The sequence below is a fragment of the Lepus europaeus genome, chromosome 7 (assembly GCF_033115175.1).
Source record: "Lepus europaeus isolate LE1 chromosome 7, mLepTim1.pri, whole genome shotgun sequence".
NCBI classification, from domain to species: domain Eukaryota; kingdom Metazoa; phylum Chordata; class Mammalia; order Lagomorpha; family Leporidae; genus Lepus; species Lepus europaeus.
In genome coordinates, this window is record NC_084833.1 from 81,365,167 (window position 1) to 81,382,126 (window position 16,960).

At 41.2% G+C, this 16,960-nt stretch overlaps 1 protein-coding gene across 2 annotated transcripts in view; it reads left to right on the forward strand.

Annotated features, from left to right (window-relative positions):
• The window catches only part of FAT3 (FAT atypical cadherin 3), a 533,836-nt gene that overhangs the window by 400,685 nt on the left and 116,191 nt on the right, over positions 1-16,960 (forward strand). For both annotated transcript variants that reach the window (XM_062198305.1, XM_062198306.1), the window contains exons 5-6: positions 1,134-1,344; positions 9,135-9,274. In XM_062198305.1, coding sequence (XP_062054289.1) covers positions 1,134-1,344; positions 9,135-9,274 — 351 coding nt within the window. The remainder of the gene's footprint in view (positions 1-1,133; positions 1,345-9,134; positions 9,275-16,960) is intronic.

Sequence of the window (16,960 nt, forward strand, 5' to 3'; positions counted from 1 at the left end):
TACTGATACAGGGCTCCTCATGACATCCCTAGGATATCATTGCATAGTCCCTAACCCCACCCATCCTGATCATTTTACTCCCTTTCTTTTGAGAGCCCTCTCCCAAAGAAAATCACTCGCACTAATGCTTATCCCAGCTCCTGGGGAACCTCACACAGATGCAGGGAATCTCTGGGACAGCATGATAACCTATAAACACATAGCATGAGGCTGCTGTGAGTTGGCTCTGTTTACAAAAGCTACCACTGCTGGCTTATGTGTCCCCAAATGGTACTTTTTAGATGCAATACCAGAAAATTCTTGCAAAATTTTGACTTGTTTTGATCTTTTGGTTTTCTGTTCATTGGACTTTTTGACTCTCTCATTTGAGTCTGGGACACCACAGTCGTTCACCTGAACAGCTGGATGAGGACAATCGCTTTCCCCAGCCCTTGTATCAATCGACTTAGGAGCAGAAAACATTGACAGCAAAGTCCTTAGAGCCATGCTTCCCATGATGCTGCATCCAGGAACCCAGTTTGCCGCTGAGAAAATGCACTGCGTTGCTTTGCAGTTGGCATAGCTGACATCCCTCTAAGGCAGTTAGACCAAGGCTGCTGCCTTTCCCCATCACTCTTCTGGGGCCCTGTGTGAGTGGAGTGCTTTTCCAGAATCAAGTAGAAGTAAGATCTGCAAAACATGAACACACACACACACACACACTATTCACATGTCTTTGACACAGAAATAAGGATTCACAATGTACTTTATTCCTTTTCAAGAATCAACATCAGAGAGGAGATTCAAGGCCATGCCATAAGGAGTTAGATTAACTATCCTGCTCATGTGACTATTCTTCAAGCCCATAAAGCACTGCAAACTGTAAGGGCAACGTTTGCTCTTCAGAGTTTTCGTATCTATAAATCGGTGGTGATCCAGATTAGCCTCTGGTGAACAGGGAGTGAGCATCCCACTTTCCTGACTCAGCTGCCCCCACCCGATTCCTGACCCACTCCCTCCAGGTCTCCACTGTTCTCTTTGCAGACACTGTGATGAGGAGGGACTCCAGGTAACAACATATGACTAACAGATCCGAACTTCCACAGCATCAGCGCTCTAACACATTTTCCTGTGTTCTCTCTGTGTTTGAGTAGATTAAGGCCGTGGACAATGGGCGCCCCCAGAAATCCTCCACGGCCCGCCTTCACATTGAATGGATTAAGAAACCACCTCCTTCGCCTATCCCATTGACCTTCGATGAACCATTTTATAACTTTACTGTCATGGAAAGTGACAGAGTAACTGAGATTGTGGGGGTGGTGTCCGTGCAGCCAGCTAACACCCCTCTGTGGTTTGACATAGTTGGTAAGTTTGAATCATCCAGAGCAGTTTCGGGCAATGCAATAATTGACTGTTTGGAGCAACTAGACAACAAATTATTAAATAAATAAAACAACTAATGACTAGTACTAAGATTAAAAATGTATAGTGCTGGAATGCAAAAGAGCCAGTAAAATGAATAATCAACCTGTGCTTTCGTTCTGATTCTGTAGCTAAGCTGAACAGAAAGTGCTCTCTGGCTGGATTTTCCATAGTACGTTATGTACTGCAATCTTAATGTCTTTCTGTGTGTCATTTAAATTCTATTGTCACACTTGGCTAATCTCATTTCTAAATGTATTGATGGTACTAGACTTGCTGTCCTTCATTTCTCTCTTTTTCTTCACCTTTTTTCTGCATTCTGTTCTTTTTTTTTTCTGCTCCCGACTGCCCTGCTTCAAGGTGGCAAGCATGCTCGAGAGATGTTCTATATTCTACAGACAGCTTGTGGGCAGAACTGTTCAACAGAAGGTACCCTTAGTGCAAACACATTTGCTAAAATACAGCTATCCAATCTGCCTTTTACGGGTTTTTTTTTTTTTTTTTTTGGAAGCAAATTGAATTACATCTTTCATAACTGCCTGTGACAGGCTGAAGTGCAGACACAGATTTCATACATGCCTCTAACAGCTATTGCATTACTCGTGTCCAATGACTCCTTTGTTTGAGGTTTGGGATTTGGGTGGGGGTGGGTGGTTCTGATTTTTTTTCTTTGTTTTTGAGGAATGTGGGCTTTTGTTTTGTTTTGATCTTTTTGTAGGTTGGTCTATTTAACTGGGCCTTTTCCACTTGAAAGTAAAATTAAAATGTATTCTAGCCCCTTTGTTTTGCAGCAGCAATGCCACTTATATACCAAAAAGTTCCATCAGGAGAGTCACCTGGCCACTGTCCATACAAGGAAGGGCAGGAAATGGAACATAAATGTATAGCCAGTAACCGTCCCACACAGGCTGAATAGGGAAAGCAGATGGAAGCATGCAGGATAGACCTTGGGAGCCAAACTTGGAATTCCTTGAAAGCAAGCAAGTAAGCACGCCAGGCTGCAAAAGAAAAGGGCAAAACAACACTATTGCCCTCGACAGACCGGCAGCGAGAGGCACTGGAGAGGAAATGAGTGTGGAGGAAGGGAAAACAAAATAGGCTGTTGCTAAGAGGAGAGGGGAGGAGCATGCGCCACCAGGACCTGACTCTGGATGGAGCTGTGGCCAGCTTCCCACGCTTCTCAGTGGGAGGCAGGGGATCCAAGAGAGAGCTGGTCTGGGGGAATCATTTCCTTCCACACGTCACTGCCTGAATAGGATGGACAGGAACCTGCCTCTCCTCTCAGGAACAGCTGGGTCTGCGGAAAGCATTTAGATAGATTCTATATCTGTTTTAAGGAAACAAAGAAAAAGGATGCTCCATGCACCACCCACACACCTCATGGTAGAGAGCCCTCTGACCTCCCAAAAAGAAAGGGCTTATTTTCTACATTATTTGTATGAGCTGATAGCAACAAGTCTTTATTTAATTAGCATGAATTTCACTATCCGTATCCACCGCTGTCTTCATACAAGCTTTCGATTCCTTCTTCATTTTCACTAAATGTATTGGAAATGGAAACTCTTCTGACCCATGAAAGAGATCTGCCCTAGTGCATCTTCACAGTAATTTTCAGTTTCTTTCCTAGTGCAAAGAAGGGTTTTAATATTCATCGCTCACTTCTTTCTGCAGCCATTTTCGCCACCGCCCCCATGGAGAGTCACAGAAAATGCATTTCGGGTTCAGTATGTGTGCCTGTTGCAGGGCCTCCAGCATCGTGTGCATCTTGTGCAATAGTGATTTGTTTAGAATGGCCCAGAGAAGGATGCACTGGAAACCAAGCAGGCAATAGGAGGCTTGGTGTGCACTGAGCAGTCCTCCTGATGAAGACCTCTAGAGCTGTCTCTCCAGTCGGATGCTTCTTTCACAGAGATTTCACTGTAAATCTGGTAACATCCAGCCAAGCTTCTCTTGCAAATTGAACTTACTGGGCCTGATGCCCAAACAGAACATGATTGGATTTCCATCCCTACATGCAGCAAGCAGCATCTTGAAACACCAACTCTTTATTTCACCACAGAAGTAAAACCCTTTCCCCAGATGCTTGTAATATTGATATTCTCTCTCCCCCACCAAATCCCCTTTTTGAAAAATCTTTCCATTCTGTTAGCATCATTTTTTTTCCTCATTCTGCTGACAACATCTTTCCTCTTCTCTAAATACCTATTGTTTTCTTTATCATATTCAGATGTTTCGTTTTCACTTTAAAGATTTCTTGCTTATTTATCTTTGGCTATGGGAACTCTCATCGGTTTCTCCCTTTCTTCTTTATCTCAACATCTTATTTGGCCAAGATCTCGTAAAAGGAACAGAGAGGGAACAATTCCCCTCAGTGCTTAAGACACAGCCGTGCACTATGGGGAAATGCTAACAATAAGCCCAAGGCTCGCAATGTGAGCCTGGATCTGAAATGAGGTCTCACGGTGAAGTACAGGTACTTACTCTTAGGACTCTTGCAAAGAGAATCAAGTTTGCTTCCATTTAGACCAAGTGCCAAAAGACTCCTGTACAGACACTGAGACACGGATAGCCAGCATGTTGGCCCAGCGCTCAGAGCCTAGAAATGCTAACGAATTCTCAAGTAGGCAGAAAGAGTGATTCTGTATGCTCCCCCCCACCCCGAGGATAATCTCTTCATTTCTACATTTCCACATCTACCCAGCACTTGTCCAGCTGCGTTTCTTTCCTCCTACCATGATAGAAACTCACCAAAACTGTGTCTGGACCTTTCCCTGAGGATCTGCCAGACGTCTTGTGCCACCAAAGAGATCGCTGCTCATAATGTTATACAGCTAGACTCTTCGGCTGCCAGGAACAGAAGTGCTACTTGTAACTAGGTTAAGAAAGCTGTAATTAAAAGGAAACATAATAAAGTTCAACTGTTCTGTGTTTAGACAGCCCAGTGCACAGCATGTTCCCTTTCTGTGTAAAATGGAAAAGAAAATGAAGAGAACAGAAATAACCCATAATCCTTTGTGGCTTTATCACATATCTTCACACTTCTCAGGAGACTATGATTTCAACTCAGCAGCTCCTTGATTTACATACTCTCTAATGTGCACACAGTCTGGTTCACAGTTCAGTTCCCATGTCTTTATTCTGATGGCAAATTTTGAATTGTAAAGGCCACCATTATGACACACTTCAAACCATTCCTCTTTGCCTACAGTTGTTTGGGGGCTGCTGCAACTGTTTTGTTTGTTTGTTTTTAGTTTTTCACCTGAGTTTAGACTACAAAAATGGTTTTCTTTGCAGATAGTAAGCACCTAACATGTCTTTATTTGACTTGTCCAGTGATTTGAAAGGAGAAAGACTGTTCTGTGGGAATAATCCTGATGACTGCTAGCACACAGCAACCACTCTGGCAGGAATATCTTTCTGTGCTGCAGATAACCTCAAGGAAATCTTGGCTCTTGGTTTATCACAGGTCCCTGCAGACTTGGGGCTCCTGGCTGCTCCTGCTCATAAGTCCATGCCTTCCTTCTTGAGCTTCATTCCCACAGGAGCCATTCCTTATTTGGGGCTGAATCAAATAGGCTAAACTCTCTGATGGCGATAGCAATGGCTTTGTCATCCAACTAGAGTTTGGGCATCTCTGAGTCTTCCCTAAGCAGGAAGCCATACTTGTTCATCACAAAGCTCTTAACTGCCCCTCCTGAAAGAAGCCACATCCACTTTCAATACACCTGTTATTCCATCAGGGTGACTGCTACTGAGAGTCATTCAGCTGATGTCCAAATTTCATTTCTCCCATTCTGCCATCTTTTGCTAATTTGATGCCTAGTAGGCCTCTTGTTTTCTGCATAACAACTGTCTAGTCCATAGGAGCACATCTGAAGAGCCTTTAGGGAAATAATAAAAAACCCTAGAAGTACTTCATGCATTAATTGTTTTAAGAAACTGAAAACTAGATTCTAGTAAGGACTTTATAGAGCCTTCCTACCACTGTTTCCTCACCTCTTTGTGCCACCTGCCTTCCATGTAAATATCTTTTTCAGCCCTGAGTGCTTGCTTCACTCTAAGAGAGATTATTCATGATCAAACCATAATTGGTGTTTAACAGTGTTCTTTTAAGTTTGCTGTACATGCCGAACTAGAATGAACAGCTTGTGTACGACTCCCTTAATTCATTGAGATCCAGCAGCCTAGTGTTTTAGAAGCTTCTTGCATAACACTTTTCCCACGGTGACTACTACATTTGGGTTGTTAATTTTATAATGACACGTGGAGTGGGATGGAGTCATATGCTAGAAGAACCAGAAGCTTCCCCAGGGGGAAGCTGTGGGATTTTTCACTATTGGATCTCTTCATAGAGATACCCTGGTGCTTCACACCCATCTTTAAAGAAAAAACTTGACTAAATTGTGGCCCAGTACCCTGCTGCCCAGCTCAGTCAAACGGTGGCTGCTGGCTCAAAGTATCTTCATTCACGTCCCATTTTTAATGTCTTTTATCAGACTTTCCTATTTGCTATTTTAGCTTTGGAACCCGGTAGAAATCCAGTGTGCCACTTCTGCTTTTTGTTTACTCTAGGGCACCTGCCTTGACCAACAATGGTCAAAGGGAAATGTCCCTGATGTGAATTATCTGTTATGTGGGCTGTTCACAACCTCGCTTTTAACCATCTCTGCCGCATCCCCCTGCAGCAATGCTCAGGCTGTGACTTTTCTAATTCCCCACCTTGTTGACAGTCAGACCAGCTCGGCAGTGTCCTCCCTTCTCCTCGCCTTTTGTTGAGCCTCACGCTGCTGCACCAAATACACTCTGGCTTTGCATGTTCTGTTACTGGCTCTGAGGAAGCACACCTTGTTTAAATGGAACGCTTCTAGTGAAAAGGGACTCCTTGCATTTGGTATTCTCACCCGGGATGATTCGGACATGGTTTCCTCTGAAAATGAAATCACCGTTCAGGCTAAAAGGGAACCTGAAAAATGAGACCTCGGGGAGAGATGCGGAGTCGTTTATGAAATGGGATGCTTAAGTGGTAGGTTATTAAATTGCGGGAGGGTTGATGGTGAACTGCTGGTCTAGATTCTGTGTCCCTTGTCAGAAATTCATTTTGAGGCTTAGGGAAGTTTTGTTTTACATGAAATCTTGGTTTAACTAGGAGCAAATGTACTGGAAATGGGTATCTATCAGAGGCTGCTAGCTGTACTGATAGACTAAAAGATATCCCATGGCTCACTCCCCAACACGCTTCAACTCTGCTTTTCCAACAGTCTATCTTCCCTACTCCTTTAGATCTTTCTATGGTGAATGAGGGAGATAGTCACACAAATACAGTCACATACCCACATACCTGCACACACACACACACCCCTCAGAGATGACGTGAAATATGACGACCCCAAAACTGACCAAAAACTGTATTTAATATGAAGAAAGCTTAAGAAGAACCATAAAATCTGCATTTCCTATATAAATTTATACCACTGAGCAGGTGAAATGGTTGTGTCCTTTATATCAAGCCTTCAGGAAAACACAAGTATCAGCCAGTGAGAGCACACAGGAGCAGCCCAGTTAAGCAGGAACTGATACTGGAAACTTATGCTTGCATGTTCTCTAAATGTTATTGTCATATACCTTTAGACTGTAACAATCTAAGGTTTTGTAGTTATAATTTCCATTTTATCTTGGTCTACAAATACTGACCTTCTAAAATAATTGACACAGGAGGAAGATTCCTTTCCTCCATATGCTCTTCCACCAAGAAAATAAGTCATGCTCAGATTTAAGACAGTAAAAACTTGAAGAAAACATTCTAAAGGTGATTTAGAATGTGATTAAATACCCACCAGAAGCAGTGTGACAAGATGTATTTTATCATTCCTTTGCGTCCTGTGATGCAATTTTAAGACCTTTCTTTGAACCTCTCCATGGAAAAGTTTTTTTTTGTTTGTTTGTTTGTTTTTGTTTTTTGTGTTTTTTTTGTTTTTTTTGTTTTTTTTTTTTTTTTTTTTTTTTTGCTGTTCGTTTGGTTTTTTTGGGGGGAGATTGTTTTTATTTTTTCACTTTGCAGAATATACCACTTGATAGAAAATGGTTTTACTCTGCTCATTAAGATGGTTATTCTAGACACTGGGATCAGCCTTCCATGTTGATTTCATGTGGCTGTTAACATGAAGCATTCCCTTTGAATGAGAAATAGTGACCTTAAGTTTGTTTCCCTTTTTTCCTAGATATCACCTCATTTTTCCTTATCCTAGTCTTCAGAAGATTTTTTTGGATTTAACATTTACTGCTTCTGAGTAAATCAATTAAAGATATTAATTGGAAGATGAGTCTCTTTTTAGATGAAATTTCTGAAATAATATATCATCTCCAAGCAATTCTCTGGTATCCCTGTATCTCCATAACTTTAATTAAATGTCAAGGGCAATTATGTTCTCTCCAGCAATTAAATAATCTTAAGTGTATATGACAGCTGCAAGCAATAAGTATTTGAGATATATAACCACTCTTTTTAAAACTAAACCATATTATTTATTTTATGTCACTATACATCAAATGCTAGTAATTCAGGTAAATTTCTCCTTTCCCTTAAATCAGCTGCCCATCTATAGTTGTAATATCATAGAAATGTATTGTTCATTGATCAACAAAATGAAATGCAAAGATTGTAGGATAAAAGTCAAGATTTCTAAAATATAAAATCAATAAATGCATTACCCCACATACTGTAGTTAAATTACTCTCCACAACCAAAATTAGTTGATTCCATGATATTTCAGACTACATAAATAGAGCTTGTAAATATAAACCGATGTTTAATTAAAATTTTTCCAACGTTTATATCATCTTCTCTCCCTCCTAACATCTGTATTTTGGAAACACCTTAAACTGTACCTTGATTCACCAGAATGGAGACATCAGCAGTAATTTGAACAATGCCTATGTTGTTCTAGGCACACCATCCACAAACTGTGTGTTCTCTCTGGTGGAGGGAGAAGAAAGTAAACTGTTCTAAACTTTATATAAATTGTTCCATACGTTGATGTTACATAAGCTGATGCTTTCCTCTACTTCGTTCTCAATTCCATTTTGTGAGTCTCCCATAAACTTCCTACATTTTTTTAGGAGAAAAATAATTCCCAGTCAGGAGGGAAGGAAAATTTCTGTTAATATCTCAGCTTGCCAAAGTAGAATTTTTAATATGAAAGCACTTTTTTGCTTTTACCTGTTTTTCTAGTATTTATGGTTTTATTTCTGACGCTCACTTGAGGGAATCTGAACTCTACCAGCCAAGTGTTTACCATCAATCCAGGAATAGATTTAAGAGTGTCTATTCATTGTTAATGATAATAATTAGACTGTTTGCTTAGAATTTAATCTACTTTTGAGAAAAACGAGAGGATCTACAGATTCTTAGCACAGATGCCACAGGGCTGGAAGGGTCATTAGCTTTCTGAATAATTTATGGAGTCAGTTTATGCTTCACTACCCTAACATTACTGCTGAGGTTTTCCTTTGCAATGCATTCTTTTTTTGGAGACATTTGTTATGCACTGTAGAGGCTGTGTTTTGAAATATGAATTAAGTTAGAAATAAAGAAGTCCCATTTCAGATGTACAAAACTGAACCATAGGGATGCCTGTCAAAAATATTTCTATGTGAGAGACCCTTTTAAAGATTATGCTCAGCACATGTAATAATTTCTCAGATATGCTAATGTCATGTTGTTTCTGTGAAATCAGGGGGGAATTTTGACAGCTCTTTTGACGCAGAGAAAGGTGTTGGGACAATTGTCATCGCAAAACCTTTGGACGCAGAGCAGAGGTCTCTCTATAACATGAGCGTGGAAGTCACCGATGGGACAAATGTTGCTGTCACTCAGGTGAGATGTTAAATTACTACTCGGTCATTAAAAAAAGAATGAAATCCTATTTTTTGCAACAAAATGGATGCAATTAAGCTTAGCGAAATAAGCCACTCCCAAAAATACAAATATCATCCTTTGTCTCTGATATGTGGTAGTTAATATACAATACAAAAAAAACGTATAGGAATGAAACAGACATCTTTAGATTTGATTGTTTTTAGCCCTTGTTTATGCTCCCGTGGAACTGTTGTATTGCCATTTTTTTCTTGTTAAATATTATGGCTAGTGGTGCATTAAACCTATGATTATAGGATAGACTGAAATTATGAAAAACTCATTTGAGTGAACAATCTAGGAAAAGGATTCTCTCAATGGTATTGGGTAACTTAAGTTACCTCTTTCCCGAATTTGCTCATGCATAGAAGAGTGATACACATTTTCTTCCTGAGCATTTATTATAGATGTATCTCTGACAACACAGTCAACTTTCCTTGAATTTATCAAGATGAAGATGACCATACCATCTGGCTAAACACTCTGGTATTCTTCACCTCCTCGGATTTTTTTTTTCCTTAAGATTCAATTTATTTATTTGAAAGGGTTACCTAGAGAGAGAGACACACAGAGAGATCTTGCATTTGTTGGATCACTTTCCAAATGGCTGCTCTGGTCAGGTCTGGGCCAGACCAAAACCAGGAGCCAAGAGCTTCATCTGGGTCACTCATGTGGGTAGCATGGGCCCAAGCACTTGGACCATCTTCCATTGCTTTCAGAGGCTCATTAGTAGGGAACTGGATTGGAAATGGAGCAGCTGGGACACAAACTGGCACCCATATGGGATGCAGGTGTCACAGATGGGGGGGTTAACTTGCTATGCCACATTACTAGCCCCTCCCAGATTTTTTTATTCACAGGAAGTTAAAGCTATAGAATACCCAAGGGTCCAGATTCACTTTGCACAATAAGATCAGCTAAGAAATATGCCCAAGGTCACACAGCCTTAATAAAGAGCACGAACCAGGATCCAGGTACCCTGACACCTCCCATTCCAGCCTCTACACCAGTGGTTCCTTAGTTGTAGGGGGAGGTTAGAAACACTAATGGCTTTTGTCTCTATCCCCCAAAATACTAATCACTTGCAACCAGGATTGATGACTGCCCTTTATACTCTGCAACTTACATACATATAAAATGCAAGGAGAAGGAAAAAGAGAAAAATCTCTGGGCTTTTCACATGGCTCAGTATATCTTCCTGAGTGATACTAACACAATGTTAGTATTAATATGGGGCAGACTTGCTCTAAATATGAGAAGATTTTGTTTTATTCTTTAGCACCAGAAACCTAGAGCAGACATGAGAGCAAGCCAATATATACGTGTATGTTGTAACCCTTCTCCTCTTTCCTGCCATTCCTACATCTCCAAACTAGCTGACCAAGGCCCTTTTCTCTACTGAGTGCGTGTTTCCTCAGAATCTTTCTCAACACAGTGCTGCAGGTAATGAGAATGAATTTTTTTGCCAACCCTGAAGCAGGCATTGATTTATTTTAAATACTTCCCTGACTATGGCTTTTAAAGGGGGAGAGGTGAGCATTTCATATGTTTGTTAAGCCAACCACCTCTTAATTTGAAGTTAATTAAAAAATGTAATGACATGCCTTTCAGTCTGTTCCTAAGCATAAAATATTAGTATCTGAAAGAAGCAACAGGGTTCATTGTAGTACAACCCTTTATTTTTTATTAGAGTAAATCCCAGAAAGGGGAGGTGACTTACACAGGATAAGACAACTCGTACGTGATCATTTCTGATCCTGCAAGCTGTGTCCTTTCCCAGAAACTTGATAAGGCAAGCAGTGTTGATAACAGGACTCCATTTGCCTTACATGATCCTGCTTACCCCTGTTGCACTGGCATGATTATTAGTAGTACTCCATCCACTAACAAAATTGTCTCAGTGGAGGAAATAAATTGTACAGGCACCCTACTTAAACCACATTAATCAGGGTGCTTTCAAGACTAAAATATAGACACATGGTAGGGATCCAGGCTGAGGACCAGTGGAAAGCACACAATCTAAAACTATAACCAAAGACTAACGCAAAGCAATCCACTTGTTGTATATCCAAGTCTTTAGTGCCATTTCACTTTAAGCATGAATTTGAATTAGTTTCTTAAATTAATCCTATCTTAGAATATCCAACATAGACTTTTTAGTGCCCCTTAAAAATATAAGGTACAAAGGCCAGCGCTATGGTGTAGCAGATAAAACCACTGCCTGCAGTACCCACATCCCATATAGATGCCTGATCAAGTCACAGCTGTCCACTTATGATCCAACTTATCAAGTTACTGGGAAAGCAGTGGAAGATGACTCAAGTCCTTGGGCCCCTGCATCCACATGGGAGACCTGGAAGAAGCTCTTGGCTTCATGCTTTGGATCATCCCAGCTCCAGCCATTGCAGGCATTTGGAGATTGAATCAGCAGATGGAGGATACCACCCCCATCCCTTGTGTCTCTAACTCTGCCTTTCAAATAAATAAATATTTTTTAAAATTACAAGATATATAACAGTAAAAATGGAATTAAAATATGTTTATTTTAGTTCAAAGACCTGAAATCCATGCAGTTGTTTTTCATAATGCATTTCCCAATAACTTTTTGATGACTCCTCACATTTTAATAAAATGTAAATAAAGCATTGAACCATATTAATTATCAGACTTTTCTCCAGAGTTTTATACCAGTGGAATTAAATGGTTTTAAATGTGCCTAGAATGTTATAGATACTCAATAAATACTTTTAGAATGAGTAACTGAAGAGTAGACATTACACATTCGGCACAATATATGTGGCTTGTATGCTGGATCTCCAAAGCACACATTGATTCACGGTCATCAGAAAAGGAAATAGGGGAAGGAAGGGAGCAGGCATTATAGTACAGTGGGTTAAGCCACCACTTGGGATCCCCCCATCCCACATCAGAGCACTGTTTTGAGTTCTGGCTACTACACTTCCAATCCAACTTCTCCCTAGTGAGCCTGGGAAGGCAGCAGATGATGGCCCATGTGCTTGTATCCCTGCCACCCATGTGGGAGACCAAATGAAATTCTAGACTGTTAGCATCAGACTTGGGGAGTCAATCAGTAGACAGAAATCTCTGTGTCTCCTCTCTCTGGCCCTTTGCCTTTCAAATAAATAAATGAATCTTTTAAAAATTACTAGTAAAGCTTTTGTTTTAGAATTTCATTAGGGCCAGATGAGAAATAACTTGCCAGTGTTTATTCTACCAATAGTTTGTGAGTTCATCCCATGTCCTAGGAATTTCACTGGGTGCCTGAGGTTGCAATGATCCAATGTTGAATTCAGATGACTGATATCTCATTTAAAAAAATAATATAAAGCATATATTACAAGACTTGAATGTAAACATGTTTGAATTCCATTCTTGTTGATTTTCTGTCAGACTAATGTAGAGTTATCTCCAGAGCAGTTCAGAAGAAGTTTGAGCATCGGGGTGAACTTGAAGTTCCCTCTTGGCAGAAACAAGCTAAGGAGGTTAATAAAAAGTGTTAAGAGATATTCTTTAGAAAAACATCAAAGTCACTGTGTGTCCCTAGAGTCATAACCTTCTTAAGTGAGAACTAGCAGCTTCCAAAGAAAAAATTTTTATGTCATCGTCATTACCATCAAATTTAACTGTGTCTATTGAGCTGTGTTAAGACCTGACTTCCACAGCAACCTCTGAGAACCTGGGCATCTCCCACATTTTCCCAAGCTTCTCAGACTGTGGTGACAGGAATAGTTCTTTGAATTAGTCAAAACCCTTGGTGTCAAGGACATTTTTCACAAAAAGACGCTTTTCGAAATAAAAGGCATTCTGGATTTCCAGTCCATGACCCTAGACAACTTAATGATTTCACCATCAAACAGAAACTTTTCACCATGCAGCTAAATAAATGTCCTGTAGCCCCAAAACACCTGTTCAGTGTGCCTTTGGGAACTTTTATCTACTTTGTTCATTTAGAAACATAAAACATGGTATGACATGGGCTTCAAATCAGCCATAAACAATATGTTGAATTTTACTTCACAAATGTCAAATAAATCAGAACCTCCGGGATTCAGTGTCTACATGAAAGCCTTGCCTTCATCTTCAGTTTGGGCCTGTTCTCCCAACTCTCCCAGGATTCCTGTGCCTCAGAGCTATAATATCTGATGACGAATAAACATCCTTTTCTTTCCTAAGATTCCCTAGTGTGGCTACAGAATGTAAAGAGGCCTTGTGAATTTCAAGTTATAAAGATTCAGAACAACTACATGCAAGAGCAAAGCATCTCAACATTTACACAACCTTTGGGCAAGATGAGCAAGGGCCTCACATAAAGTAGAGAGTATATTGTGAGGGCTGTGATTGTAGTTTTTCTAATACAGTACTTGACCTTGTGGGCTTTGAAGTAGATAAATCTGTGTTCCAATCCTGACTCTGCCATTCTGAGTCACCTCAAGCAAGTCACTTAATTTCTCTGCACCTCACACTGCTTATCTGTAAAATGGGGGCACCAAACCTGTGTCTAGTGTTGCGATGAAGATGACCTGAGTTTACGCGTGCAGAGTATTAGCACGAGGTCTAAATGTAGTCAGTACTTAGATTCACCATGATAATGAAATACCTGAGGCAGGCTAGCCTTATAAAGGATAGCAGTGTGTTTTGCTTTATGATTCTGGAGGTTCACAGTCCAAGATTTGGTGGGTTCGTTGTTCACTTCTGGTGATGGAGTTCTTGCTGGCAGAGTCTTGAGGTGGCACAGGGCATCATGTGGGAAGAGGGAGCCCATGTTTCTGTCTATCTCTGTCTTTCATTATAAAGCTAACAGAATTCAATCACGGGGACTCTACCCTAATGACTCAATCCAATCTAATTACTTCCCAAATGCTCCGCTTCAGCTTCACACACTTTATAATCAGATTCAGTTCCTTAGTCTGAGCTGCTATAACATAGAGATTTGCCCTATAGGTTATTGTGAGCAATAAAAGAGTACCTGAGAAAGAGCTCTGATGAGGAGGATGATCCAGTGGCTGCAGCCCAGGCCTTGAGTGCACAGTTATTCTGGGTATTTTCTGACTTGGGGTGGAAATTACAAGACAGGACCTTAAGGTACTTTCAATGTAGATGGATGAAGGTACAACTTGGGCAGTTTGCCAAGGTTCTGTGACTATATCAGGCTGCCAACAATTTGTCAAGGTTGCTGTGACTGTATCAGACTTAAGGTTTTCCCGGGTCCTCATGAGCCATCCCAAAATGGCCGCTCTTGGCAGCACTTGGGCAGTCTTCTCTTTTCCTAAAGCCCAGCATCATATTTTAGTGTTTTCTGTGTTCCAAGATTTATCTCATGTTTTTAAAGGCTACTTACATTTTTCTATTCTTAGTCATGGGATAGTTCATGAGCTGGTAAGAGAAGTAGCATTGCTCTGGACCAAAGAATAAATGATGCTCGGGGAAACAATTTTAAACCAGCATCCTGCTTGTCCAGACCACTTATCCACCCTCAAGTCATGCCTTCTCCAACAGGCCAGGGCAAATTAGGACCTAGTTATGCAAACTAAACTCTTTTTTAAAAGATTTATTTATTTATTTGAAAGGCAGAGTTACAGAGAGGCAGAGGCAGAAGGAGAGCGAGCGAGAGAGAGGTCTTCCATCTGCTGGTTCACTACCCAGATGGCTGCAACAGCCAGAGCTGTGCCATTCCAAAGCCAGAAGCCAGGAGCTTCTTCCAGATCTCCCACATGGGTTCAGGGGCCCAAGGATTTGGGCCATCTTCTACTGCTTTCCCAGGGCTTAGCAGAGAGCTGGATCAGAATTGGAGCAGCCAAGATTCAAATCAACGTCCATAAGAGATGCCAGCATTGCAGGCAGTGACTTTACCGGGTAAGCTATAGTTCCTGCCCCAAGCTAAACTCTCCAAGATAGATTAAGGTCCTAAAGATACCTGAAGGCTATGAAATTGTTTATAAACTTTGATGTGTATGTGGATTTTTCTATGTCAAAAGTCAATAGTTTTCATCAGCTGTCCAAATGGCTATGTGGCCTAAAATAAGTGAACGCCTTAGCAGTTTCTCATTACCCAACAACTCTAGTTGGAAATTTAACCTACAATCATCCGTATTTTCTAGGATACTGTTGCTCTCGCTACTAGATGGGCAATTTCCATAGGGTCCCAAAACACTATTATTCTGAGTTAAGAAAGAGGCTAATTGTGTCCACTGAATGCTTAGATAGCAAACAGGAGGTCAACTTCATTAAGAAAAATATTTTTTTTTTAAAGAAGGATGGGCTGGGGGGTGGGAAATGCACACAATTCTCTGGCATTTTAGAAGTGTTCTCATGCTGATGTCTTCAAAGCCTAGAGATGAGTGGGGATGTCTGTCGAAGGCAGGATGAACGGTTTGGTTGGTGAAGAGGTGAGGAATCACAAGGAGCACTGACTGTCATAAGCAGGTGACAGTATCAGACACATAGGAGCAGGACTAGGGAGCCAGTATTGTGGTGCAGCTGGTTGAGCCAGAGCTTACAATCTAATGGGCCTGGGAAAGCAAGAGGTGATGACATAAATATTTGGGTCCCTGCCACCCATGTGGGAGACCTGGATGGAGTTACAGGCTCCTGGTTTTGGCCTGGCCATTGCAGCCATTTGAGGAGTAAATCAGTGGATGGAGTCAATTTCTCTCTCCCTCTCTCTCCCTCTCCTTCTCCCCTTCTCCCTCTCCTTCTCTGCCTTTAAAATAAATAAATCATATTTTTTTAAAAAAAATTAAGAGCAGGACAAATGACATCCCAATGAGGATGGGGTTGGCATCCTTCCAAAAACAAAAGAGCACTACAAAACTGTTTTAAGTTGGATTCTATTCCTGGTTCCCAGACTGTGGTTTTTACATACATTTTACCATGGAAAGGAACGAGGACTCTTTGCATAAATAGCTAATTCCAGGTTTGGGGAAGGAGCCTGGGGCATCTTGTCTTGCTAGAAGAGACCACTGGAACCATGTTAAAAGGTGATGGGCAGCAACTTGAGCTAGCTTTCCCGGGTCAAAGATGGAATAATTGGAAATCAAAAAAGATCTTTGGAATAATGACTGTAATGGGCTGAACATGTGAAAAAGATGAAATCCTCGTGTTTATATTGATCCTCAAAAACAGTCTCATTTAACTCTGACAGTTATGCTATAAAGCAGGTAGTAGGTACTATGGCAGGCTGAAGGGTTCTCTTCTGCCTCCTCCAATAAGATGTCCATCTCCTAATCTTTAGAATTTGTGAATATATTGTGTTCTATGGGTAAAGGGCCTTTGTAGATATAATTAGCTTGCAGACTTTTTTTTTTTTGACAGGCAGAGTGGACAGTGAGAGAGAGAAAAAGAGAGAAAGGTCTTCCTTGTGCCGTTGGTTCACCGATCAATGGCCGCTGCGACCAGCACGCTGTGACCGGTGCACCGCGCTGAACCAAAGGCAGGAGCCAGGTGCTTCTCCTGGTCTCCCATGGGGTGCAGGGCCCAAGCACTTGGGTCATCCTCCTCTGCACTCCCAGGTGACAGCAGAGAGCTGGCCTGGAAGAGGGGCAAGCCGGACAGAATCTGGCGCCCCTACTGGGACTAGAACCCAGTGTGCCGGCACCACAAGGCAGAGATTAGCCTATTGAGTCGCGG